Source organism: Theropithecus gelada, chromosome 12 (assembly GCF_003255815.1).
Source record: "Theropithecus gelada isolate Dixy chromosome 12, Tgel_1.0, whole genome shotgun sequence".
In the NCBI taxonomy this organism is placed as follows: domain Eukaryota; kingdom Metazoa; phylum Chordata; class Mammalia; order Primates; family Cercopithecidae; genus Theropithecus; species Theropithecus gelada.
In genome coordinates, this window is record NC_037680.1 from 48,822,035 (window position 1) to 48,849,878 (window position 27,844).

A 27,844-nucleotide genomic window follows, 5' to 3' on the forward strand; every position below is an offset into this window, starting at 1 on the left:
CCAACCAAAGGCAGGTTTGCCCCTATTAAATGGTCTGTGACTTAGAGTGAATAAAGTGTCACTTTTTTTTTTTTTAAACACAAAAGCATGAAGTTTCAGTGTAGAAGAGAAAACTCTGAACACTAATATAAAAAGACAAAAAAACAGTATGGGAAAACTCTTTCTTTCTCTGGAACAAAAAATCTGCCATTGAATAGAAGAATGCCTAGTTTATTAAGTTTAGTTCACGAAACTATAAGTATATTGTGGTCAATGCATAGCTCATAAAAGCCATATCTTGAAAGACTGTACACAGGTGGGAGCTCTGGTTTCGATGCAACATTCTAAGGGCTTTAGATAACATCAACTCTACTAATCCTTAAGAAAAGGCAACTACTGAGGGGTAGATGACATGTCATTATTTCCACTTTACAGCTGGGAAAACTGAGACATGGAGAGATTAAATGCCCATGTGGCCAGTGTGGAGCAGAGGCAGGATCCGAAATAAGGAACTCGGGTTCCAGAGACCATGTGCTACCCACTCTCATGGATGGCCTCACATTAGAGGGTTCCAGGAAATAGGTAAAACTGTTGGGATAATGTAACCACAGAAGGAGAATAAAGAGATGTTTTCAATAACTAGTTTCTTGAGATGGAGTCTTGCTCTGTCGCCCAGGCTGGAGTGCAGTGGTACGATCTAGGCTCACTGCAACCTCTGCCTCCTGGGTTCAAGCAATTCTCCTGCCTCAGCCTCCTGAGTAGCTGAAATTATGGCACCACCACCACGCCCGGCTCATTTCTGTATTTTTAGTAGAGATGGGGTTTCGCCAAGTTGGCCAGGCTGGTCTCGAACTCCTGACTTCAGGTGATCTGCCTGCCTCAGCCTCCAGAAGTACTGGGATTACAGGCATGAGGCACCACATCCGGCCCAATAAGTAGTTTTTATGTTGCATGAAAAAAGCAAATATATTGTCTGCTGTTGGTGATGATTAAGTCAATATAATAGTGAACTTGATAACGAAATGATTAAAGTAGGTCTCAGGGAATGGAAAATATATTAGGCATGACACGGATTCTTCAGACTTCTCCATGAGTGAACAATATTTTAAAATTATTTTGAAAGCTCCCCTACAGACAGTGGGCTATAGGACAAATAGGTAATTTTATTTTGAAGAGTGTACTGGTAAAACATAAGAATTCAAAAGCTCTCACCTGAGCAAATGCCTCTATTCATAGCTTTCACTGCCTTTTAAGTAAAAGTGTTCAGTTTATAGAAGTTTCTTCTGTGATGTGTTATTTTGTTTTCTAGTCAGCATTTTTTTAGATGCAGTTTTGCCAGTTAACTGGATTTGTAGGGCCCTTCTTGCACCGTGCATATATTTTGTAGGCATGTGTGCTAGCACACACACACACACGCATATGCCCTGTGCCCTATATACTCAGCACACCTTTATCACCAAGCTGTCTCTCTCCCTTTGGTTCTAGTCAAGTATCTTCCTGTCCCAGATTTTGTTTTCCCCATTAAAACTGTGTACTCCCTCCCCAGGTCTTTAATTTTTTAGGGCTCTGAATTCTTTTATTCCTTTGGCCCCAGTGATTGACATGTCCTCTGTGGATCCAGAATGACCTCTAAACCTCCTTTTTGTAAGACACTTTTGTAAAACACTCAACTCTATTTTACCATGGAAAAAACGACTGAGTCACAAAACTTGATTTTTTTTTTTTTTTTTTCCCGTCAGAGTCTTGCTGTGTCACCCAGTCTGGAGTAGAGTGGCACAATCTCGGCTTACTGCAACCTCTGTCTCCCCATTTCAAGTGATTCTCGAGCCTTGGCCTCCCAAGTAGCTGGGATTACAGGTGCCCACCACTAGACCCGGCTTTTTGTATTTTTAGTAGAGACAGGGTGTGGGGGGGTGCTGGGGGCTCTCACCATTTTGGCCAGAACTCCTGACCTCAGGTGATCCGCCCACCTTGACCTCCCAAAGTGCCAGGATTATAGGCATGAGCCACCGCGCCTGGCCAAAATGTGATTGTTATAGTCAGAAGGAGCTGACAATCTTCAAATAAATTATGTCAAGAGTGAGGGTTTGACTCAACTTCAAGTACCTTTGGCATCTATGTTAAGAGTGAGAGTTTGAGTCAACTTCAAGTAGGCAGGAGACTTGGGCTAATAAGTTTTCCATTTGCGATGGGCACTTGACATATCCCAGAACAAGACTCCCAGCCTTGTTTTTCTTTATCTGAACCTCTTCCCACACAAGCATAATTTGCTTCAGTAGTGCTATACATGTAGTTGTGATATTTAAATTTAATATTATTTAGAATTTCAATTTGAGCGCAATCTGTGTTTGGGATGAAATAAATAACTCTGGTCATTCATACATCATCCACTGAACACATCTTGGGAAGACAGGAATGAATGGTCCACAGAATTCCTCTTAGAAGCAAGGGGTGATATTCAGAATAGTTAACAGCTGGTATGACATGGGGCTATCCAAGCAGAAGGAGCCCTTGCTGCACCAGGGCTTAAGGGCTTAAACTTTCATTTGCTAGGCTGTGAGGAAGTTGCTTAGTCCCAGGAAAATGGAGAGGGCAGGGATGGTTGCCCGTAAGAAGCTAAGGGCAGCAGCTTTTATCAACCAATTCGGAATATTTCAGCAACCATTACAGCCACATCACTGGCTCCTGGCTGAGTACACTCTGCAGTGAGGTTCATTATACTATGGCTACACAGTGTGGACCCCATCTCTCTGGAATAGTACATATTTTACATGAAGGGAAAAGGCTAACTTGCAACTTATTTGCATGAAAAATCACTTTACAAATACTTCCTAGTTTACTAGATTATTTCTCCAATAGTTTCTCAACTTTATCAAGATGTATTCGTTAAAACTGTGTGCTCTCCAAAATCATCTACTGAATTTAAACCCACTGCACCCCACTTTGGACTGTAATTGACTGGAGTTACTGATTGGAAAGGAAGTGGTAAACACCCCTAATATGCTGAGGGACTTACTCTGGCAGCTGCTACCACCTATGGGGACCCTTGATGATGTTCACGCAGCTTTTCTGAGTGGCACATGCTGTTCCCTTCAATACTCCTTGAGGTGAAGAAGAGGACACCCCCTACCCCTGTGCACACACAGCTCCTGCTGTTTCCTGGGGCTGCACCCTGCTTGTGTTTCCAATGCAGGGATGTCAGATTCCAAAGAGGGCTCCCCAAGGCACTCCAGAGGCTTCAGCCCAGCACGTCCCAACCTTTTCATGCCATGGGACCCCTTTGGCAGGTTGCTGAAAACCATGGGCCTCTTCTCAGAATAAGGATTTTAAATACATAAAAGAAACCACAAGAGGTTACCAAAAAAGCCAATAATATTGAAATACAGTTAACAAAATGTTTTTAAAAATTTCTGCTAGAGCAATATATATGCTTCATTATTGACATATGTGGCTAATTGTCTAATAACTACTGTAATCTGAGATATTTGCAACAACTGTGATGTGATGTAAAACCAATGGTTTCTAGTGATTACTAAGTCATAAATACTTATCCTACTGCTACTGCAGTTTGTTGTCTACGTTCGTAATGGCAAAACATGCTAAATGTCAGAGGTTAGTGAAAATTAAGATGTAAATTTTTTCTCATCCAAGTTCACAGTACCCTTGAATGAATTCTCTCTCCTCGGGTTAAGAACCCCCGCAGGATAAGGTTGCCCCTAGGGCCAACACCTCACTGGGGCCCCGCCTCATGTCCTAGAGGCAGGAGCCTTCATGCCACCCACACAGAACTCGGAGCTGTCTCTTGGCCCAGCAGTTCTCGCCACAACTAGTTCTTAAAGTTCGGGGCTAGGAAAGAAAGGCATCATCGCCTGAGCTCCTGGCGCCGCTTTAAACAAGCTATCCTTGACTTGTGTGACTTCTCCCACAAGCTCTCCTGGTCACCTGGGCAAAATCCTAGGTGATCTGGGGGCAAGGCGGAGCTTCGGTTTTCTGATCTGCAAAAAGAAACACCCACCTCGTAGGACTGTTAGGATGAATTGAGGTAATGGCTGGGTTGTGTACATTATACAGCACGATCAAGGTGTGTGCTGTGATCATTTTTGAGGGTTAGGTCTTTGAGGACCCAGCACAGTCTACACAGCTGTAGTCCCGAAGTGTTGGGCACGCCTTAAGCACTCCACAAACACCTGTAGAAATGAATGAATGACGTATGCATCTGCACGTGGGCCCACATCTGCGAGAACAGGCTGCTCAGGCAATGAGGCCCGGTGCATCACCTGCACTTTTCTTTATAACGGGTAGTAAAGTCTCCCTTGCTCTGCGCTGCTCGGCAACCACAATTCTCTCCAGAGCGGGCGGCGGAGTGGGGCTGCTTCGCCGCGAGCTCGCCTCCGGGTCTCCTACGTCGTGGCTTCCGGGCAGGTACCGGGCGGCTGGAGAGGCGAGAGCCGGCGGGTTAGGTGCGGGCGGTGCGCCGGGCCGCCGGCGCGCAAGGAGGGGCGAGAGGGTGGGGAGGGGCGGGGCCGGCGTCCTCGTCACTTGATAAAACGCCTGCGAGTCTCCAGAGAACAACGGGCTCATTCAGCGGTCGCTAGCTGCCCGCGAGGGGGAGCGGCCGGACGGAGAGCGCGACCCGTCCCGGGGGTGGGGCTGGGCGCAGCGGCAAGAGGAGGTGAAGGTGGCCGCGGCGGTAGCAGCGCGGCAGCCTCGGACTCAGTCCGGAGCGCAGGGCGGCCGCTGCAGGTCCCCGCTCCCCTCCCCGTGCGTCCGCCCATGGCTGCCGCGGGGCAGCTGTGCCTGCTCTACCTGTCGGCCGGGCTCCTGCCCCGGCTCGGCTCAGCCTTCAACTTGGACGCTGAGGAGGACAACGTGATCCGGAAATATGGGGACCCTGGGAGCCTCTTCGGCTTCTCGCTGGCCATGCACTGGCAACTGCAGCCCGAGGACAAGCGGCTGTGAGTTCCCCGACCCTTCCCACCCCCACCGGCGCGCCGGCCTGAGCGCGAGGAGAGGCGAGGGCGCGCCCTGTTCCCGCCGGCCCCGGGGAGGAGTTGGCCGGTGGGTCGCGCCCGGGCCGGCGGAGGCGCACCCAGCGCTCAGCGCACTCCGCTCCCCGCCCTGACCCGCTCCGCGCGGCGCCTCCCCCCATTCAGCTCGGGAAGGAGGAGCACCCGAGGGCTAGGCTGGGCCCCGGGAGAGTTTACTTTTTTTTCTGTTTTAAACAAAGTGCTTTCCGCCGGTCCTTCCCTCCGGGCATGTTTGCTGAGACCCCGGCAGGTGGCACGCTTTGCTGAGCTTCACGTGTGTGTTTGGGGCGGGGGTGGGGTGCGGGGTCACCGCAGCTCTGCTGTGGGTTTGCAGGGAGCGTAGTTCCAGGATGGTTCAGGCCTTTCCAAACTCTCAGTGCACCCCGTCTCCCTCGCAGACTCGCGCGCCCGGCACAAGTTGGAAAGCCACTTTCCATGTGTCCTGCATGACTTTCCCAGCAAGGCGGGGGCGCTCCTTAGGATATACTTTTACGCGCCTGAAAAAAAAAAAAGAAAAGAAATTAACCAAGCACCTGTTCTCTGGGCTAGATCAGCTGAGAAAACAAGTCTGAGTGATGTGCCCAGCCCCCAAAGTACTCGGCCGCACCCGAGACCCGCTCGGCTCCTGCATTGGGCAGGCACAGCCAAGGGTTTAGTTAAAGCAAAATGTCCGATCTGAGCCTGGACTTTGCAAACAAGGTTTGAAAGGGACAACCCCCGACCGTAGCGGTAAACCTCCCAGGAGAAAGTGGAGACTGGCACTACGGGCCTCTCCTTTTATTTATTTCTTAAACAGTGTTTGGTTCCCACATGATCGAGCTATTTAAGCCGGAGAGGGTATTTTGGCGCTTAGTCGCCTTAATCGCTATGGGGCTGCATTCTTGATCTGTGCTACTGAAAAATAGGCTGTAGCAACAAAAGGTCTCCCCTCCCCATCCAGGCCTTGAGTTGAACCAGGACCTTCCAGGACCAACAGACCGGAGAAAGCAAAGTGCAGCCACAGTGAAGAGATTTTGTGTTTAGGAGAGGCGAATGGATTTTAGAACTGGAGGAAACCTCTTGATTTCAGCGGTTAACAACTTTGGAATTCGTGAATGTTGCAGCCCCTGAATTTTAGTCAGTAGTTTTTTTCTGATAACACCTGCTAGGTGAAGCACGGAAATTAGCTGGGGGTGGGGAAGCTCTAGGAGGGTGGTCTGAGGCTATATGCCTGGCCAGCTGCTTATACTCTGCTTTCTCTCAGAAATAATTGTTGTTAAGCTGTAAATCTGAAATGAAAGGTTCCTGTTAACTCAGATAATGGATGACATTTATTGTCTCGGAATACTTGGTGTGTAGAATTTGAGCTTGTCAGTGCAGAAATGATTGTGGGCCAGCAGAGGGAATTCATTCTCCTGGGCATTCTCTCTCTGCACCGGAGGCCCACTGAAACCGGTGGCTTCCTTGAAATACTTGTTCAAGCAAAAAGTGTGAAGGGAACGTACTGGGACAAGAAATATCCTGGCAGTGGAGATTTGCAAAACGTGACTTTGCCAGGAATCTGTGTCGTGAAGGTTAGCAGCATGCTTGCTAAAACTTGTTACTGCTGCTGGGCTTCTCTGGTATTAGAGCTGAGGCAACTCCTCCCGAGGTAAGGATAAGCCTGCAGTGGGGTCTGGTGCCTTCTAGAAATGCTCTTTTTAACAGCTGACAGAGGGGAGAGGCCCCATATAAGGAAGACTGTATGTTTCCTAGAGTCCAAAGGCAGTGTCCACGCTTTAAAGAGGCTGTGGTTTATGTCACGTGCTGCCCACCCCCATGCTTTTGTAAAGTGTTCCAGCTTCAGGAGTAGCATTGGTCCCAGGAGAACCAGCACACACAGGCCATAGCACAGGTCAGTTGTCACCTTTGACAGTAAAGAATGTGGGTGTAAATGGCAGAGCCAGTAAGATTGAGAAAACTTCTGGACCAGCTTCCTAAATTCTATGGAAAAACTCAGTGGGGGTCTTTCAGGGACCTGCTGGGAGAGAGACCTAAGCTGAGATTCCTTCTTGGCCTTTTATTAGCAGCTGTTAATTTACTTTGAGCTTTAATTTCTTTATCTGTAAAATGGAGATATTAGTGCTTACTGGGGTTATTATGAGGATTAAGAGATAATATGCAAAGTGCTTAATGCCTGCCTGGCATGGGTACTTGCTAAATGGTAGCTGTTAATGATCATTTAAAAAGCAGTAATTGTGTACCTACTGTGTGTCAGGTACCTTACAAGGTGTCTTAAACATTCTGTGATTGTAAGATTGCCTCAGAGTAAAGCCAAAGGTTATTGTTTTGGGGTAATGATATTTTAAACTCAGTCATGTTTACGAAACCCATGTTCAAAGCAACTTAACTTTAATAGGTCTTAATTAGACTTATAACAAAAGTGAGTTTAATGAACAGGGGACTTTGAGGAAGGAGAAGTAAAATATCAAAGATGCATGGGACCGTCAGATAAATGCACTATCATAGAAGACCTATCATAAATTTTTGTAGTTTAAATTTTCTATAGTGCCTTTAACTATTCAGTCACATTTTAAACTCTAGTTATGACTTTATGACAGAATAATATTGTGTCAGAGAGCCTCAGAACATGTCGGGTGTTCATAAAGCTTTGGAGACTATAAAATTGAAGTAGATACCATAAAACTTCATCCAGGTTTTCAGGCTCTATATTAAAGAAGTTTCAGACTCCAAAAGATTACTCAATGGTCAGCCGAGTTGGTCTGCCGAGTGACTGAGGTCAGGGGCTGAGCACCTTGGACTCTTTAATTTCTCTTAGGTAGTTAAGATTGAGTCATCTCCAGAGGTGGAAGGTATATGATGATGACGGTGGGTATATCCAGCCTATGAATCATCACTCTTAGCTCTTCTGGGAAGAGATGGATCTATATATGACCACAGGGAAGAACCTAGAAGAAGGAGATCTATAAGAGATAGTTTCATGAAGTCATTTTGGATTTCTGCCAACCGTCATTTTCTTTATGGGGTCTCTCTGATCACCACCGTCTTCCAGAAATGCTCCAGGCCCGCTCTCTCTTCTGTTCTGACCCTTACTAGGTTTGTTCTTGACTTTTCTCAGACTTGTCATGTTCCGTCTCTTAAAATCATATTTTCTGAACTAGAGATTATCTAGTCCAACTGCCTCTCTTTACAGATGAAGAAACCAAAGCTGAAAGTTCAGCTTGAGCAGAATCTTAACAGAATGTGGATTTGAATTTGATGTCTCTGACCCATGCTTGTACCATCTTTAAATAGAAAAGCCAGAAATGTTCTTCAGACCTGGAGAAATCGGCAAGCGTCTGAATTTTGGAAGTGTACTATATTGTGTTGATTTATCAAACTGCTTTCCTATATGCATAGGCCAGGGCTATCTATTTAAGTATTGATGCCTGGACTCTTACTATTGATGCTATTCCAGCTGGCCTTGGAACAAGTTCTGGGTCCGTCCTTCTTTGCCTGCCCCCGCCCCATTCCCTTCTGAAAAAGCCCAGTGAAGTGTGGCTATAGCTAGCCAAGAATCAGAGCTGTATTCAGGATGTGTACCTAAGCACTTGCTTCCTTGCATTTATTCACTCGGAGTGCCATGTGGCCCAGGGCCATCTTCCAGGGATTGCTGGGTCACCTTGAATGCTAAGAGTAGAGAAAAAGCCAAAACGGGCAGCGAGACTTACAGGAAGTCTTAGGACTCTGCAAGAAAGCAGAAATAGGCAAGTTTAATTTTAACACAGGCTGGTGTGAGACCAAGTAATGACAGGGTTGGGGGAAAAAAGGGTCAACATATTTATATGGTATAAATAATTTGTTGAGGAAGTCAGGTTAAATGCTTATATAAAAGGATTCCTTTATTATAAAGAAGCGGTTATCCTGTGTTCTCAGTTATATAGACTCTCTTAGCATAACAATATATTGAGATTTAATTTAAGCTTTAATAACCAAATAGTACCAGAATTGTGACGCATGCTTCCCTGAAGACCTCGGCTCACCATATTACTGTGGACAGTGAGGCCAGTGAATTATTTGGTATTTTCAAGAGGGATAGTGAGACAAAACAGAAAATACTGTCGTAGGCTTAGATGACAGGGTCAGTTGTGCCTGAAACACTGATTTAGTGCTGAATTGGCCCATTTTAAGAATATAATCATAGCTTAAGAATCAGTTTAAAATTTCCCCATTCTACACTAAAGCAATGTCTTAACTCCTTTGGATGTCTGTAGCACGTTGTGTCTGACAATTCTAATGGTTTGTGCTTAACTGATATCCACTATCTTTACGAGATGATCTAATCTCTCCCAACTGGATTATAGGTTGTGTGAGGGCAGGGGTCTTACATTCATTTCTTTGCCTGCTAGCACCTAGCATATGCCTTGCAAATACAATAGATAGTCTGATATTATACACTCAATTTAACCTGTGAAATCAACTCTTTCTGCTGAGGGTGGAGAGGGAGAAATCCCTTTCTTTAACCCTTCGCCCTTCCTTGCTCAGGCCTCGGTGTCTTCTGCCTCCGAGGAAACAGAAGCTATAAGCTTAGCAAAGAAATGTACAAGAAGTTAATTCTTGGTTTTTGATTTTTCAAAGGCGGGGGTTCCAGCTAAGGGATTTTCATGAGTGATTTTAAGTTACACTTGGCTTTTGCCCTAAAGGCAGACTTTAGAACCTAACCCCAGAAATACAGACTGACCTACATTGCAGTGGTTATTCAGGACTTGCTGAGGTGGTTGGTTGTTATGAGGCTGGATAGAGAAGGATGGCTGTGGAATAGAGATCCTTCTGAGAGCAACTTGACGGGAGTGTGGGAGTCAAATGGAAGTGTGTAGTACATGTGTGAAGTCACTTGTGAATTGATAGCAGTAGGTTTATTTCTTCAAGGATAGTAAGGGAATCTTGGATGTATTTAACTCTTTCGGTAGGATGGTGGGAAGACTGCTTCCCCACTCCAGGGGTGAGCCTGGGAGCCATAGTGTGGGATCTGGGAATCTGTGTAGCACCCCCACTGGCTCCTGGGAGGATGATGGTAAAGATGAAGTACTGCAGCAGTGGGAAGTGGATGTAGTCTCAGTCCCCAGTGCCCATCTTCCCTTTCTGGGCTTGGGTACAACTCAGGAATCAAATAACTTTATATCTGGAAGGAAGCTTAGGGGTTCTGAAACCTGGCTGGTCTTCAGGGTAACTACTTGGGCAACCTTTTATAAAAGTGTGATTCTCAGCCCAGCCCAGATCTGTTACATCCGTTTCCATAAGCGTGCTCCAAGAATCTGTTCTCAAAGTCTTCTTCGTTTGAGTCAGACTAGCTTTTCTCCTCTACACAGAAGGCAGAGTATAAAGTAGTGACTAAGAGCAGAGCCTAGAGCCAGGTGGGATCAAACCCTTTTCTGCCATTGACTAGCTATGACTTTGTGCAGGATTCCTAACCTTCCTAGGCCTTCCTGCCTTCAGCTGTGAAGCTAGGATCCTCGCACATTAGAGTAGTCCTGGTCCAGAGGGAACACTTTGTGTTTGTTAAATAGGTGAGGAAACCAAGACTGTAAGAGGTGCAGTGGCCGTAGCATGTTGGGCAAACTTGGTCTAAAGTCTTCATCTTCCCTGCTTCCCGGTCTGTGTTGTGTGTGTGCTTTCTCCTTTTAGGTTTGGTTTTCATCACGTTTAAGTGTACATTCTCCCTTTCTTCCATTCCATTCTCCAGTTGGAAAGTGTGTCTCAGAAGAGCCGTGCCTTCTACTTAGCAGCCCTTCATAGCCACTAAGCCATAGATAAATCCCAGTGAGGTCTCAGTGTTCAGCGATGAGTGGACAGATGGGTGCACAGACATGGCGGGGCAGTGACTGCGGGCTGGATACCCAAGGAGGGTGGGTGGTGCAGTTACAGGATGGGCTTACTGCTAAGGAATACCACCTGTCTGGTTTCCAGGCCTTCTTAGACCTCTATGACCTTGAAAGCACCCCCACACCCCCATCCCTAGGAGGCTGGATAACTTGCACGACACCCAGGGCAGGTTTGAAGACTATTTATTTTTCTTAGTTTTTTGCTTGGCACTAATGTTTGCTAGGAAGGAGCTTGTGGATTATTGATGACAAGACTGCCTAAGGTTGGAAAGTATGTGGGCAGAGTATGGAAGTAGTGTTTCCTTCGCAGGTTTGTTTGTTAAACTGGCATTTAGATTTACAGACACTGATCTCTTGGAACTAAGTTAAAAGGCTAATTGTTAATTAGCCCTGAACTGGGGCAGGTAGATGGGCCTCTCACCGGCGTGGGTCCCTGTCAACCTAATAACAGGGCTTGATAACCACCATCAGATCTGCTGTCTGGCTTTTCCGTTTAGATAAACAAAGCAAGATGATCTCAAACCAGCGTACCGATTCCGAGGTTGGCGTGTTTGTAGAAGACTGTTTACAGGCCACAGTGTGGCAGCAGACCCTCCCCAGTTCAGCTCCATGCCAGGTTCCAACGTTGGGTCCCACTATCGCTTCATCTCATCCTAAATTGGCAAAAAGACTGTTTAGAAAACTAAGTCTCAAACCAATTAAATGGTGAAGACGACTGTTCTGAATTAGGGGAATGGGAGGAAGTACGACTAAATGCAAGTACAAAGGGCAAAAACTCGTGACGTGGAGCCATGAGTATCCGCTTGCATGTTTATTTGCCAACCGGCTAGTATATTTTGCATGTCATACAATCTGAAACTTACTTTTGAAAAGCCATTTCAGATATAGTGTAAGAAAAGCCTTTGAGAGAAACATGCTTTCTAAGCCTGGGAGTATAGAAATAAAAATAAACTTTGCAATAATTTGAAAGGGGCACACTGGTTAGTGATTTGAAGAGTAAGGAAGCACCCGGTAATGCCTCTTTACCCAAGAGCTGTGTTTGCTTTGCTCGGTGATATCAATGTCACTGTGGTTTCTTCATTTTGAAAAGGACGTTCATTTGTACTGAGGTTGTTTTAAGTGTGTGTGTTTGAGAGAGAGAGAGACGCAAATGATAATAAACATTTCAGACCCAGAGGGTAGAATGTCACCGAACCTAAGCTTTCCTGAACCAAATACCTCCTTTGTCCTTGCAGAATCAGGAGCCCTTCTCTTGCGGATATGCTGCCATTATGATAAAGTATTGTGATGTAAAGTTAACAAGAGGATCCTTATCCAACTGAATCACAGCCAAGGGGTGGAATGGTTGGCCTCTGGTATGGATGCCCCATTCAGCAGCACTGAGAGTTTGGAGTTGTTCTGTTCTCCTTCCTCCTTGCTGAAGGTAGTAAGAAATCCTCCCTAGGCCCCATTCCCCTGATATATCTTGTTGGGTGATGGCCTGTTACTGGCAGTGTGATTATGTATGTCCCTTTAGAACAAAGGTATCGAAACAATAAAAGTTGTGGAATGGAAATGTTTAGAATTCTGCAAGGCTCCAGAGAGATTAGAGATAGGTAGGAAAAAGGCCATTGTTTTCCAATCAAAGGTGCTGAAAACCTGTTGATTGGACCTAAGGAATCCAGCTTTGCTGTGACACAAAACCCAAGAGTTTTCTTTCTTTTTCTTTCTTTTTTTTTTTTTTAAAACAGAGTCTCATTCTCTTTGCCCAAGCTAGAGTGTAGTGATGCGATTTCACCTCACTGCAGCCTTGACTTTCTTGGGCTTAGGCAATCCTCCTACCTCTGCCTTCCGAGTAGCTGGGACTACAAGTGTGCAGCACCACACCCAGCTAATGTTTTTCGTGTTTTTAGTAGAGTCAGAATATCACCATGTTGGCCAGGCTGGTCTTGAACTCCCGGACTGTGGCAATCAGCCTGGCTTAGCCTCCCAAAGTGTTGGGATTACAAGCGTGAGCCACCGTGCCCAGCCCCAAGAATTTTCAAAAAAGGAAGAGTTCCAAGAGGCTCAGAAGTGATCAGGTGGACATGCAAAGACATAATTCTAGGAAAGGGATATTATTAATATTTGCCAGTGAGGCCTCGTTACTGCTATTGAGACTAGGCCCAGGTGCTGACTTAAGACAATACTTTGAAAAAGTTGAGAGGCTTAAAGACCTGGGTGATGAATGAAGAAGACTTCCATAATACAAGTGCAAAGAGAGATGGGTCTGGGCACTGCTGGGCCTTTTAGAGGCGCAAGGACAGTGGCCTTGGGGAAGGCTGAAGGAGACACCTATTGAATTAGATGGTGCCAAGACTGAGGGAGGACTTTTGGGAATCCCAGACTAGAGAAGTGTTTTAATGCCAAGAACATGGGAAAGCCTTCAGATACTGTATCAGATAAGCCAGCTTAGAAAGAAAAGTACCTTCTAAGGCTTGCCCTCTATTTAGAAAGGGCTGCTACAGAGGTTAATTGAGAAGGGGTTGTAGGAATTTGGAGAGGCATTGTGAGGACCCTCATTCAGGTTGATCTGGGAGGTAAGGTCTGAGAGACAATGATCCCTCTCCCCAAGCTTAGCAGCCATGCCAGAAGCCAGCTGAGAAGGTTTTTCAATATCGTAGAATATGTAAGCTCTATAAGCTCATTTATTTCTCTGTGTGTGTGTACATGTTGATTTATACTTTTCTGTTTTAACCCAAAATAGGGATTTTTGTCTTTATTTGAACAACAGGGGAATGTGCTCTAGACCTGCCAGAGAAACCATGGCCAGCTTTTTGGGGTTTTCCTATATAAATTGTTCATTCAACAGATATTCACTGAATATTTACTATGTATTTGGCATGGTTCTGGTGCTGGGGCTACAGCAGCAAACAAAATAGACAATATTCCTGCCTATGTTCTGACTGGGGAGACAAACCATAAACAAAAAGGTGTGTTATGTTAGATAGTAATAATTAATGCAGAAGTGTTAATGCAAGGGAGGGGAGAATGGTTGGTGTGATCTGCAAAAATAAAGTGGAGAGAGGGAACAGGGAGGTGCAGATGGGGAGGGAAGTAGTCGGCAATAGGGCCACCTGGACTTTGCTAAGAAGGTGAAGCTGCATTCCTGGCAGAGAGAATGGCAAACACAAAGGCCCTAAGGCAGGAGCATGTTCAGGCAAGGCAGCAAGTCTCCTTGGAGGCAGATTGTATAGGGCCTTATGGATCATCGAATGACTGGCTTTTACTCATGAATGAGATTGGGGGGAGCATTGGAAGGTTCTGAGAAGAGTAGGACATGACCTCACCTGGATTTTACATGGATTTCTCTGGCCTGTTGCCTTGAGGGTAGACTGTATGAGGACAAGGATAGAAGTAATGATACTAACTAGGAGGCTCCTATAATAAACAGATGGTGCTTTGGACCAATGTGGCAGCAATGAAGATAGTAAAATGCTTGAATTCTGGATGTGTCTTGAAAGTAGAATCAACAGGATTTCCTGTGGACTAGATATCAGTTGGGACAGACAGAGTAGAGAAGAATGTGTCCAGTTTTTGACCTGAGCAGCTGGAAGGATGGAGTTCTATTACGGTTTGGGGAGAAATGTGAGAGGAATAGATTTTGGGGGTGGGGCAGGAGTATGGTTTTAGATGTGTCAGGTTTGGAGTGTCTAGACAACCAAGCGAGTTATTTAGGCAGTTGGGTAAGCATCTGAGTCAATTTAAAAAATTGAATTTAAAAGCCTGAAATTCAGTTGGAAAGGTTTGATTGGTGATGCAAGTAGAGGAGCCTCTAGGTTGTGTTTAGAATGATGAACTGATGAGGGCACCAAGGACGGGGACCGAGGCCTGAGCCCTATGGTGTTCCTACAGATGGAGGTTAGGGAGAGCCCTGGAGACTGACACCTATGGCAGGAGGAGAGATAGGAGGAGAGGGAGGGAGTGTGTGGTCCTGGAAGCCACACGATGGTGTTTCAGAAAGGAAGTGAAAGATCATTTATATCAAATGACACTTACTGAGATTTGATCACGAGATTGGCAGCGTAGAAGCCACTGGCGACCTTGTGAGAGCACTGATGGGGAGGAGTGGGAGTAATGCCTAATTGGAGTGGGTTTGTGAGAGAACAGGAGAGAAGGAATTGGAGACCATAGGAACTCTTGAGGGGTTTTGCTTTAGAGGGGAGCAGAGCCATGGGGACTGGAAGGGGAAATAGTGGGTTTTTGTTTTGTTTTGTTTAACATGGGAGAAGATTATAGTGAGCTGGTTTGATGAAGATGATTCAGTCAAAAAGGAAAAGTTAATGCAAGAGAGGGGAGAACTGTTGGTGTGACCTCACCAACCGAGTAGGTGAGAGAGAACGTACCGTGGGGGAGCTGGCCTGATGACTGGAGCAAGGGTAGCTCATCACAGTCAAGAGGAAGAAAGGCCGGATGAGGGGCACCGATGCAGGTAGGTGGCTAGTTGTCCTGGTGGAAGGGTACCAGGTTTTTCCATTGCTTCTAATTTCTCAGTGAATAATAAGTCATTAGCTCTAAGTTACTCGGTAGTTGTGTAAAAGTTTGCCTCATTAGGAGTAAGAACTTCACTGAGGCAGATGGATGTGGGTTTGAATCCCAGCTCCTTTACATTCTATGGATTTTGATGTTGGACAAATTACTTGTCTTCATTGGTCAGATGGAGGTACTAATAGCACCTACCTCAAAGAGTTGTGAACATTAAAGGTGAGGATAAAGCACTTAGCAGAGTGCCTGGCACATCCAATTAACATCAACCTTTACTGTTATGGGTCTCTTAAAGTAAGATATGAACATAATTCCTTCACACTGGGGAGTTTTTGTAGCTCTCTTATCTTTTCAGTCCGGTGGACAGCAGAGGTTACCCTTTGGGGGCCAGGTCCAAGGTTAACTTTCCCTATGGAAGACTGCAACTGGAGGGCAGTCCACAGGCTGCCGTGAAGTATACATTGTCTTGATGAAGACAGGAAGGGGAAGTACAGGACTTGGAAGAAGAAAGAGAAGATGGCAACATGTTAAAACTCTTTGGCAATCTGTAGACCTTTGCGCTATATTTGAGCTACAGAGAACCACGGCTTTTTATTTTGAGTTCTTACAAGGCTCATTTTAGGTGTGGAGAGAGCTCTTCCCATGTGGGTCTGCAGGTCCAGAATTGGTTAGTGCCTTGGATGGCACAGTATTGCTGTCTCTTGCAGACTGAGTGGACAGGAGGGGGTTAATATGGGGTGCCTGTAGTACAGGGTGGAAGCCAGCTCCGGGAACGCAGCAGGAGAGCCAAGGCTGTGCTTCCTATTCCGGCTGGCCTGGTTGATTTGTCTTTGTAATCCTAGTCAATGTATCCAGCGTCTAACTGCATATATTGAATAAAAAAGGACACATGGCCTTCTTGAATTTTCAGGAGTGTAGAAAATGAGGTTAAATCAGCACTTTGGGTTTTAAAATATTGTCCTTTTTCAAATTTCTTCTTTCAAGATGATTGGTATAGACCTTGAGGGAAAGCTGAGTCCAGAAGGAAAGAGAGACTATCTTTGGAATTTTGCAAAAGTGTGAGTCATCAGGACTTGGGCATCCATTCCCCTGGTGTGCTGCAAATCAGATATGAAACATCTTCCTGAGGTGGCATGGTGATGGTATAAAAGCTTCATTATAGTACAGAATGAAGTGTGTGCTTATATAAAACATGTCTTTGAAGACATTGCAAGCTTTTGGTGGTTGCTTTGCAGTATGCCTCTATATATGTTCACCTGCCTCCATCATACAGTGCTTTTGTGAAAATGGTGGGGAAGCACTGACCAGCTCAACCTTTTCTCTATAGAAAGAAGACTGAGACCCAGACAAGTCAAGTGACAGCTAGTCGGTGGCAATGTGGGCCCTGAAACCTAGCTCCCAGTGCCCAGTCCACCTGATGGTATGCCGTACACATCTTCCATTTGGTGAAATAGCCCATTCTTGGAGTTAAACTTGTGCCACATAAATCTTGCCCTTGATAGAACAGTATCTTGGGTTTTTAAAATGTGCCCTATATAGTGGGCTGGGAGAGGTAGCAAATACAGCCAGTGTCACCCTTTCCCTGCTTACTAGGGCACTCCAAATGACCATAAAACATTTTTTCAGTGGAGTCTCAGAATTCTTCAGGTCAGCCTTCACTGTTGTGTGGGTATTTGCAAATAAGACAGCACCTGTTTGCCCTCTTGGCCTTTCTAAATCCTGTGCATATGGAAGGCACCCTATAAATGTCTGCCTGATGGATATGATTCCTGTTGGTTTGTGAGCTTCCTAAGAACAAGACGTCCGTCTTGTTCATTTTTGGTTCAAATCTAATACATAGAAATGGACATTCAGTAGGTATTCGTTGAGCTCTTTGATTCCCCAAATACATTAAAGGCTTTTAGAGAATAAGAACCAGGGTAACCATTTCTTTAGAATGATCTTTTACACACTGGTACTTTGAAAAAAAATTGTGGTAAAATAGACATGACAAAATTTATTTTAACCATTTTAAAGTGTATGATTCAGTACTGTTAAGTATATTCACATCATTTCTTGCCTGGAAATGATGTTGTTTCATATTATGAGGCCATAAAGTATTGATAAGCTAAGCAAACTTTAACTCAATATATGATTGTGCTAAATCATGTATCATTTAATACTATATTCTAATGTGTATTAGTGGCAATGAAATTAAAAGTTTAACATTTATGGTACAAGTTGAAATTTAGTCTCATAGCTTATTGTGTGTTTTTCCAATCTGGTTAAGGACTGCTATGAGTTGAATTCAGAAGTTGTATACCTGGCACCAGCAGCCTTTGAAAAACCAAGTAATTTAAGTTTTTAATTGAGTAACAGAAAATTGCAGCTGATAAAATGCCTGGCTATATTAGCTTATTTGTCATTTATATGTTGTTAGTACTCCTTAACTCTTGGTAGCTTTAAGATGAAACCAAGAGTGGTTTCAGTTGCATTCTGTGTTTCAGTTGAAGCTGAGGCTTGATTTGTGGCTTGAAGTTTGAAAGGAAGTGCCTGTTTGTTCAGGGAACACCAATTGGACTAACAGCTGTCCTTTGTAGGAAGGTCATCTTTAGCTTGTCTTGCAAATAATTTCCTTGTTCATTAATTCCTGCCCCCACCCTGCTTCCTTTAGAGCCATGTTAATCTATTACCTGGGAGCAGCTTTAGATTCTTGAGTTTGTAATGAGTAATTTCTCTGTTGCCCTCATCCTGTTGAGTTTAATAGGCTGTCTTTTTTCTTACTGATGTTTTCATGATGAGATTTCTAATAAGCTATTTGGGAGCTATCAGAATAGAAACTGATAAATATTATCTATCTATTAGCTGTCAGAATAAAAGCTTACTGAGGGTTCTGAACTGTGAGGCCACTGAAGGCAGGGGCTTGGGTCTGATTTTTCTGTGTTTGTCTAGAGCTTTAACAGAGCCTGACACTTGAAACTCTTAAAAATATGCTTTAAAATAAATCTAAATTCAGCCAGGCATGGTGGCTCATGCCAATGATCCCAGCACTTTGGGAGGCTGAGGTGGGAGGATGGCCTGAGCCCAGGAAATCAAGGTGAGAGTGAGCTATGATTGTGTCACCGCACTCCAGCCTGGGTAACAGTGGAGACTCTGTCTCTTAAAAAAAAAAAAAAAAAATTGGATCCCAGTGCGTAAGACTTAGGTGTTTTCATCTGTGAAAGAGAGTAGACACATTCTAGTAATACCCAATGTTTTTATGAATTTCTTTACAATTGAAACTATTTGCCACTTGCAGAAGTTGGGAAGGAACTTGGGGAATGGCCTAGAAAGGTAGACCATCACCCTCATTTCATAGAATAAGAAATGGAGACCTAGGATTTGTCGTAGTCCTGCAGACAGCTACAGACACAGTTGTGCCCACAGCTCCCTTGTCCTGAGTTGTTTCTGCTTCATTTCCCGCTAGAACCCCATCCCGCCCTCACCCCTAAGCAGAGGTCCACCTAGATAATGTGTCTGTTTTTATAAAATGTCACCAGAAGCTTAAGCACATCTGTTCGTGTCCCACCAAACTTGTCTGAATCTCTTTCTCATCATAGAGAGGTGCCATCCTGAGTTGCTCAGATGATAAACATTTCTCCATTAGAAACTAGGCTTGGATTTGCCTGTGGCCACAAATCCAGAAGCAGCTGTGTGTTCCCCATATTGGTCACCAACGCCTGTGTCCTGTTTCTGAATAAGGAGTCCTGGTTACCGCCACACCCCTCATTCATTGCTTTAGATTAGATGAAAGGCGAGGCGCCTGACTCAGGCCACGACTCACTCTGCTTGGGTAAACCCAGCTCCTCCCGGTAGGAAGTGATTGCCCCAGGCAGGTTGAGGAGTGCCCGTGGTATCCAGGACTAAAGCATTTGGACCCTGCAGCTATTTATAAACAGCACTTTACAGTGCTTTCCATCTGAATAGTGGGACTCCCCTGGAATGGACAGATTCAGTCCCTTCTGAAAGGAGGATGGACGAAGGGTGAGGAGGTCGTGTTGGATGTATTTTCAGAGCTGAAAGGTTCCCCTGAGTGCTGTCAGTGCCATGGACGTTTATAGGGAAGGTTAGAGTTCCTCTCTCTGATGTCATTGCATTTTATGCCGTAGCTCACTTGACTGTGGGACTCTGTAGGAAGGCTTATCTACTTTTCAGCTGTTGCACCTCTTTTCTTCCATGTAGTTTGGCCTCTGCCTTACATTCGCTCTTTATTGTAATGCCCTGGTTGCCAGCACAGTGCCTGGCCCACAGTAGATACGTTTTTGTGAGCTTGCTTTACTGATGTGTTGTCATGCCTCTGGAACAGGCTGTAAAAATCAATCTTTGACTCTTTTTGCCAGCAACTGCCTACATAAAGAGAGCATGTGTGAGCTTGTTTTATGCAATTATAAGGTTTGCTTCATGACTCGTGGGCACTGATTTTTTTTTTAACCTCATTATCTCCATCATTTTCTCTGCAAGATTTTTGGTGACCCCTATGTCCATGGACTGACTTCTATTTTTAAAATTTCATTTTTATTTTTGAATAGGTAGTACAGTCACATGATACAAGTATTAAAACTACGAAGATGGAATGAAAGTCAGCCTCCCACCGTTGATCTCCAGTCACCCTATTCTTCCTGGATGCAGCCATTGTTTCACCAGCTTACTGTGAATCCTTCAGAGCCACCTATACATTTACAAGCAAATATGTACATAGTGGTTCGTTTTGGTTTTTTTGTTTTACTCATTTGCCATGTAGATTCTGCTGCACCTTGCCCTTTTTCTCCTGGTATGTTTTAATGCCTGTTCAATCTTGTAAATAAAGAGCTTCCTAAGTATTTTTAATCTCTGCATAATACTCAGTTTTGAGGATGAACTATGATTTATTTAACCCGTTTGGGTATTCAGATGATTTCTAATCCTTTGCTGTTAAAAGCAGTGCTGCAGTGAAGAACTTTGTGCTTCCCTCATTTCACCTTAAATGGGGGATTAATTAATTCCTAGTGCAGAGTGGCCTGGCCAGCGTTGTTGTTTTAATGGTCATGGCTGATTCTGGAGGAGTGACTGCCCTCATTCCTTTCTATCCTAACCATCTGATACGACCAAAGGCTACGCTATCAGTGGGTTTAGTAGAGTCTTTTCAACAATAGAGTTGCCAGCCTTATGCCCAAGCTGTTGGATCCCTGAAGGCTTCAGTGTTTGTGCCCTAGCTGTACTTTACTCTTGTTAAAATGTATGTGTTAAAATTAGAGTGGCTTGTTGGAATGTATAAGATTGCATATAGTGTTTCATGTTTCATCACTGTGTTAAGAGTTTACAAAGTTACTTGACATTATTTTTTCTTTTTTGAGACAGGGTCTCACGCTCTTGCCCAGGCTGGAGTACAAGTGGCGCAATCACGGGTTACTGCAGCCTCAACCCGCTGGGCTTGGGTGATCCTCCCACCTTGGCCTCCTGAGTACCTGGGACTACAGACATGCACCACCACGCCTAGCTAATCTTTGTATTTTTTGTAGAGATAAGGTTTCACCATGTTGCTCAGGCTGGTCTCAAATTCCTGGGCTCAAGTAATCCTCCCACCTTGGCCCCCAAAGTTCTGGGATTACAGGTGTGAGCCACCGTGCCTGGCCCATCGTTTCATTTGATCCTTGCAACACCCTATGAGAAAATTTAGATAGAACGATTTCACAGATAATCCTTAGTGATACTCAGCTAACGGGTGGTACTGCCAGGACTTGAACCAACCATTCTTGTAACTTTCTTGGTATTTCTGGTTGTGGTTGTGGTCTGCCGGTTTGTTACGGGGCAGAAAAGATGGACGCTTTCTGGAGGTACCTGCTACAGGCATACACTGTATTATCTCAGCAATAACAAGTCCAAGTAGGACTGGTACAGTATACACAAATGAAGTAGTAGTTGCTGAAATATTGAAATAACTTTCATTCTAGTTGGTACAGGTTGAGTATCCCAAATATGAACAACCAAAACTTGAAATGCTCCAAAGCTGGAAACTTTTTGAGTATCTTTGAGTGCCTGCCAACATGACGTGCAAGAGAAACATTCATTTTAGCATTTCGGATTTTGGATTTTTAGATTTGGGATGCTCAGTAGGTATTAATGCAAATATTCCGAAATCCAAAAAAAAAAAAAAAACCAAAAAAACCCAAAGACCCAAAACACTTGTGGTCCCAAGCATTTCAGAAAAATGATACTCAACCTGTAAATAGCTCTGTCCCAAACCCCCTGAGTTTCCTTTTCTACTTCCCTGGCCACTGTTCACATAGGAACCCCCCTAATCGCCACATATTTCCCCCCACAACCCAGCAACTAAAGAGGAAATGCCCTCATAAACAAGGAGCCCCTGGATTGTGCTCCCGTGCTATGGCCACCATCTGTGCTTGCTAATTGGTTCCCAAGCCATACTGGTCCCTAAATATTCTTGAATATCTAAGTGCAGGAATGGAGTAGTAAACAGTTTAAACGTTTAGGCATATAACTTGATTTCTGTAGGTTTTTTTTTTTTTTTTTTTTTGAGACAGTCTTGCTGTCACCTAGGCTGGAGTGCAGTGGCGGGATCTTGGCTCACTGCAACCTCCACCTCCCAGTTTCAAGCGATTCTCCTGTGTCAGCAGGATCTTGGCTCACTGCAACCTCTGCCTCCTGGGTTCAAGTGATTCTCCTGTCTCAGCCTCCTGAGTAGCTGGGACTACAGGAGCCCACCACCACACCTGGTTAATTTTTTTGTATTTTTAGTAGAGACAGGGTTTTGCTATGTTGGCCAGGCTGGTCTCGAACTCCTGACCTCAAGTGACTGCTCGCCTCAGCCTCCAAAACTGCTGAGATTACAGGCATGAGCCACCGTGCCCCGCCAGTATTTATATTTTCTAAATTGCCTTTGTTGTTCACAGTATCCTATTTCTAAATCTGTTTTCTTTTTCTTTTCTTTTTTAAAGAAAAGCCTGAAAGACCTCTTTTGGTTTTTCTTTTTGCTTTGTCTTTGTCTTCCCGTCCTCTCAAAATCTGGGTAGCTGGTCTGAGATGTCGGGACCCAGGACTCGCTCTCTTGTTACTCCACCATTGGAGCCTCAACCTCAAATTCAAGGTAGTGGCACCTACATTCCAGGCAGCTGCTGAAGAAAGGAACAAAGAACAGAGCCAAAGGCACATGCATGCTGTCTTCTAAGGAAAATAGTGGAAGCAGCGGTGTGATGCTTTGTCATGCGTCCTGTTCAGCAGGACTGAGTTGTGTGGCACGTCCAGCTAAAGAGGGAGGTTCAGTTGAGTAGTATTTATTCAGGGTGGCCTTACGCCCAGCTAAAAAGTCTCTCACTGTGGGAAAGAGGAGAACTGATACTGGGTGACAGCCAGCACTTTCTGGCAGAGCTGCTAAGCCTGTTGTTTCATTTATCTCATTTAGAAAATGAACTGTGACCATATTAATTTCCTTTTCAAAACATTGAAAAATTTGTATTTCCTAAACTATTGGAATAGTAAAATGGGTATGGCGACCCACCAGGTGTGAGCTCATTTAAGACTACCTTTTCTGTTGTTTTTTATTGAAATTATTTTATTGAAAAATGATGGAAAAAAGTCGCTTTTTCCTTTGCAGATGAACTATTTGATAATAGCTTTTAAGAAGTGAATCTTATTGTTTGAGTTAACACTGATAATATTTATGCTTGGTACACTTGAAATATAAAAACCTGCTTGGTCACAACATGCTAGAATTTAAAATTATTAAAAGTGATGAATTAATGATAAAACTTTATTCCCATAACAGAAATTTGCTAGGCATCTACTATGTGCCAGGCACTGTGCAAAGGTCAGGGATAGAAATGGTGAGCTCACAATCCAGTGTATACAGCTTCTTAGACTTGGTTTCTTGAAAGGAAAACTCACTAGAGTTTGGACTCCAAATCACAGATGTCGTTTGGCGACTGATAAGTCGGGTATCTGGTAATTCAGAAGCACAGGAAATGATTAAATGCCACATTTGACAAGATCTGGCAGCTGCTTTGTGAAACCGAAAGAACAGGATTGCTTGGAGACAATTATCAGAACTTGGGCTTTCATTTTTCCTTACTGCAGTATACAGTGTTTTATTGTGGCTCTTTGAGAGATGTCTTACTGGTGTGAATTGCTTGGTCAGCTGAAAAACTTTTGAGCTAATTTTATTTTTACTTTTTCTGAGACAGAGTCTCATTCCGTTGCCCAGGCTGGAGTGCAGTGGCACAGTCTTGGCTTACTGCAACCTCCACCACCCAGGTTCAAGCGATACTTGTGCCTTGGCCTCTGGAGAGCTGAGATTACAGGCGTGCACTAGGTTGGTCTCAAACCCCTGACCTCAAGTGATCTCCCTGCCTGGGCCTCCCAAAGTGCTGGGATTATAGGTGTGAGGCACCACGCCTAGCCACATTTTATTTTTATTTTTATTTATTTATTTTTTATTTTGTGAGATGGAGTCTCTGTCAACCAGACTGGAGTGCAGGGGCGTGATCTCCGCCTCCCAAGTTCAAGCTGTTCTCATGCCTCAGCCTCCTGAGTAGCTGGGATTACAGGCGCCCGCCACTACGTCCAGCTAATTTTTGTATTTTTAGTAGAGACGAGGTTTTAACATGTTGACTAGGCTGGCCTTGAACTCCTGATCTCGATTCGCCCACCTCAGCCTACCAAAGTGCTAGAATTGCGGATGTGAGTCACCACACCCAGCCCCAATTTTATTTTAAAATGAACTAGTTATATATTTATTGCTGTACTTCATAAATTTGTGTTGAATCGAAGTGGAATTCTTGATCATTTTAAATGCAGGCAAGTTGCTTTTGTGATTTTTATGTTGTTGCTGTTGTTATTCTTTTGTCCTTGAGGTTATTGAAATTCTTATGTTGGGAGATTAGAAGCAAGTGTTGTTGGACCAAGGTCACACCAAAAATAGATCCTAGGGATAGAACCAGAATTCCAGAATTCTTTTCCTGTCTCCTCCTCCATTTTCCTGATCTGACGACTCTTATTAGCATTCCATTTAAATAGTTGAAATTGATGGTTGTGATTTCACATTTTTCCCCCTAGTACATGGTAAAGACTTTGAACTGAAGGAGTTGAAAGTTGTGGATGTTAAAAACACGTTCTGCTTTGGATGTTCCTTTATTGCGTGAACTCCCTTGTTCTTAATGAGACACACCCATAGTAAAGTGCACTGAGTCAGGTTAAGAACTAGAACCCTCAGGCTCAAATGTCCCATGAGCATCATATTCACTAGAAAATGGGTTTAGTTCTAGCATGCTCTTTCAAGGAGGCAGGAAAGAAGGCATCTTGTGAAATTTCGGTAAGGCCAGGATAAAATTGCTGGTCTTGTGCTCCAGTTAAAGGTAACAGGTATTCTTTGCCTTTAACTTGGCCTTCAGCACAGATCTCAAAGTACTTAATAGACGTTAATTATAACTGACCATGCTCTTGTACAGTAGATTTTTTTAAATGAGTAAACTGGGATGTAGTGATGTCATCAAATCAAGCAGAAAGGAGACTCGGTGTGTGGTTTAGAGCAAGATCTGGGAGCCGGGGAGTGCTAGGCACAACTCCTGTTTTGTCACTTAGCAGCTGTGTGACCTTGGACAAGTTACTTGTCTTCTCAATTTGTGTCCACATGTGTAAAATGGGTGGTGGCAATAGTGTCTCTTATACTATTGTTTCTTATAGTGTCTCATATTATTAGGCAGAGTACCTAATATGGGAGCATGGGAGATGATAGCTGTTGGGGCATTATTAACAATAATAGCTTGTTTGCCTCCTTTGACAGTAGGCTATGTTTGTGATTTCTTAGAAGGTTATTAGAAATCTAGTCTTTTGAATGTGAAGTTGTGGTTTATAGTCAAAAGAGAGCCTCAGCCTTTTAACCAACTTTCTGTGTATACATGAAAATTCCAGGCTAGATTTGTTCCACTGTGAATTTCAGATCATACTTGCCCAACTGGATTATCCAGTTAGTATAATTTAAAAATAGGGTTTGATTTTTCTTCTCCAAACACCCTTAAGGTTACAAAAAAAGCAGGATCTGCTTCCTGCCCTCAAGGAGTTTATAGCCTAGTAAAGTAAAATTGGGAGAAGCACTTGCCCTTAGAGATGATGAAACTTAAGTAGAGGTCTTGAAGGCAAATTCATAGGTAAAGGCTGGAGCTGGAGCTTGGTAATTGGTGGTGAGACAGTGTTTATGGGGTTGGGGGCAAGGTGGCAGGAAAATGTGAGCAAAGGCGTCAAAGTCCTTGTGTGCCTGGGAAGTGGGAGGAGGGCCAGCTCCTGGTGGATGGCCAGGGTGTGGCCAGATGGAGGAGGAGGGGGGCTCCCGTTGTGGTGGGAAGAATGCAGCACAGTGGGAAGGGCACTGGGCTTGGAAGCCCTACCCATGTCAGGGAATGTCTGAGCCTTGGATTTTTATTTTCTAGAATGAAGATACTTGCCCCCCAATTGCTGAGATATTTGAATAAAAGTGTATGTGAAGGACTTTGTAATTATAGAATGTCCTGCAAATGTGAGTAGTTTGTTTGCTACTTTTTTGGCCAAGAAAAATAGTGGGATGCATGAATAATATATACCTAGGGTTGTATTCGTCCCATTTATTGAATGCCAAGGATATACCAGGTATTGCTCTAGGTGTTGTATTCAGGGAACAGAAGAAGAGTCCCTGTGCCCATGGAGCTAACAGCATTCCAGGGGAGGACAGATGGACAGCTGACTTTCATGATCTCAGATACTGATGAAGATTGTGAAAATTATTACATCGGGTAAATGTGGGAGTGATTTAGAGAGAGCTGGTAGCTATAGCTAGGATGTTCAAGGAAGGGCCTCTGTGAGAAGGGGATGGTTGGCTGGGCACGGTGGTTCACGCCTATAATTCCAGCACTTTGGGAGGTTGGGAGTTTGAGACCAGCCTGACCAACATGGAGAGAAACCCTGTCTCTACTAAAAATACAAAATTAGCCAGGCATGGTGGCGCATGCCTGTAATCCAGGCTACTCGGGAGGCTGAGGCGGGAGAATTGCTTAAACCTGGGAGGCAGAGGTTGCAGTGAGCTGAGATCATGCCACTGTACTCCAGCCTGGGCAACGAGAGTGAAATTCCCTCTCCAAAAACCAAAAAAACAAAAAAAGAGAGAGAGAGAGAAGGGGATGGTGGAGTTAGCCCTGAGGAATATGAAGGATGCAACCAGCGAAGATCTGAGTCAAGAGTGTTCGGAACCAAAGGAAGTGATTGCGGTGACTCTGAGATGGAGATGAGGCTGCTATATTCAAAGGACAGAAACGGAGTCAATGTGGCAGGAGTGCACACTTGAGGGGGTGCAGCTGGAGAGGCAGAGAAGGGGCCACTCACCATGGGCCTTGTAGAATGTGGCAGGAATTCAAATTTCATTCCGTTGGCCATCAGAACCCACTGGAGGGCTATAAGCAGAGGAGTGATGTGATACGACCTGAGATGTGCAAAGAACGGCAATTGCTCTGTGGAGGGTGGGCTGGGGTGGAACAAGAGTAGAAGCAAACCAGTTAAAATGATACTATAGTTGTTCAGGTACGACGTGATGGTGGCTCAGGCCGTTGTTTTAGGAGTTTGCAGGAGCTCGGAGCAGACAGTGAAAGTGGCCACTTTGCGGCAAAACACAAATGAAAGGGTTGATTGCAAACTGGATTAAAGTTAGCAGTGAGAAAGCTGGAAAGGAACTACTGAGAAGTAGTCAGAGTAAAATGTGGAGGGTAGAGCCTGTAGACTTTATTGATGCATTGGATGTGGGATGTAAGGGCAAGTGAAGAATCAGTGATGACTCCTAGGTTTCTGGCCTGAGCACCTGGGTAGATGGTGTACATTTAGTAAGATAGAGAAGTGGGCCGGGCATGGTGGCTCAAGCCTGTAATCCCAGCACTTTGGGAGGCTGAGGCAGGTGGATCACTTGAAGCCAGGAGTTTGAGACCAGCCTGGCCAATGTGGCCATCTCAAACCCCATCTCTACTAAATATATATATAGTATGTGTGTGTGTGTGTGTATATATATAATATATACATGTGTATTATTTATGTATTTATATAAAAATATATAAACATATTTATAGATCTATATAATGTAAATACATATTTTATATATAAATATATAGTGTGTGTGTATATATGTGTATATATATACACACATAAAAAAAATTAGCTGGATGTGGTGGTACATTCCTGTAATTCCAGCTTCTTGGGAGGCTGAGGCATGAGAAATCACTTCAACCTGGGAGGCGGAGGTTGCAGTGAACCAAGATTGCACCATTGCACTCCAGCCTGGGTGACAGAGAGAGACTGTCTCGAAAGAAAAAAAATTTAAGTAAAGATACGGAAGGAGGCCAGATGTGGTGGTGTAATCCCAGCACTTTGGGAGGCCAAGGCGGGTAGATCAGTTGAGGTCAGGAGTTCAAGACAAGCCTGGCCAACATGGTGAAACCCTGTCTCTACTAAAAATACAAAAATTAGCCTGGC

General features: G+C 44.4%; 1 protein-coding gene across 4 annotated transcripts in view; it reads left to right on the forward strand.

The window, feature by feature from the left end:
* Positions 1-3,481: 3,481 nt before the first annotated feature.
* The window catches only part of ITGA6 (integrin subunit alpha 6), an 80,352-nt gene continuing 55,989 nt past the window's right edge, over positions 3,482-27,844 (forward strand). For 3 of the 4 annotated variants that reach the window (XM_025404205.1, XM_025404208.1, XM_025404206.1), the window contains exon 1: positions 4,525-4,934. In XM_025404205.1, coding sequence (XP_025259990.1) covers positions 4,753-4,934 — 182 coding nt within the window. In that variant the 5' untranslated portion in view covers positions 4,525-4,752. Of the gene's footprint in view, positions 4,435-4,524; positions 4,935-27,844 lie in introns of those variants that run through there. The other variant, XM_025404207.1, reaches the window with a different exon arrangement.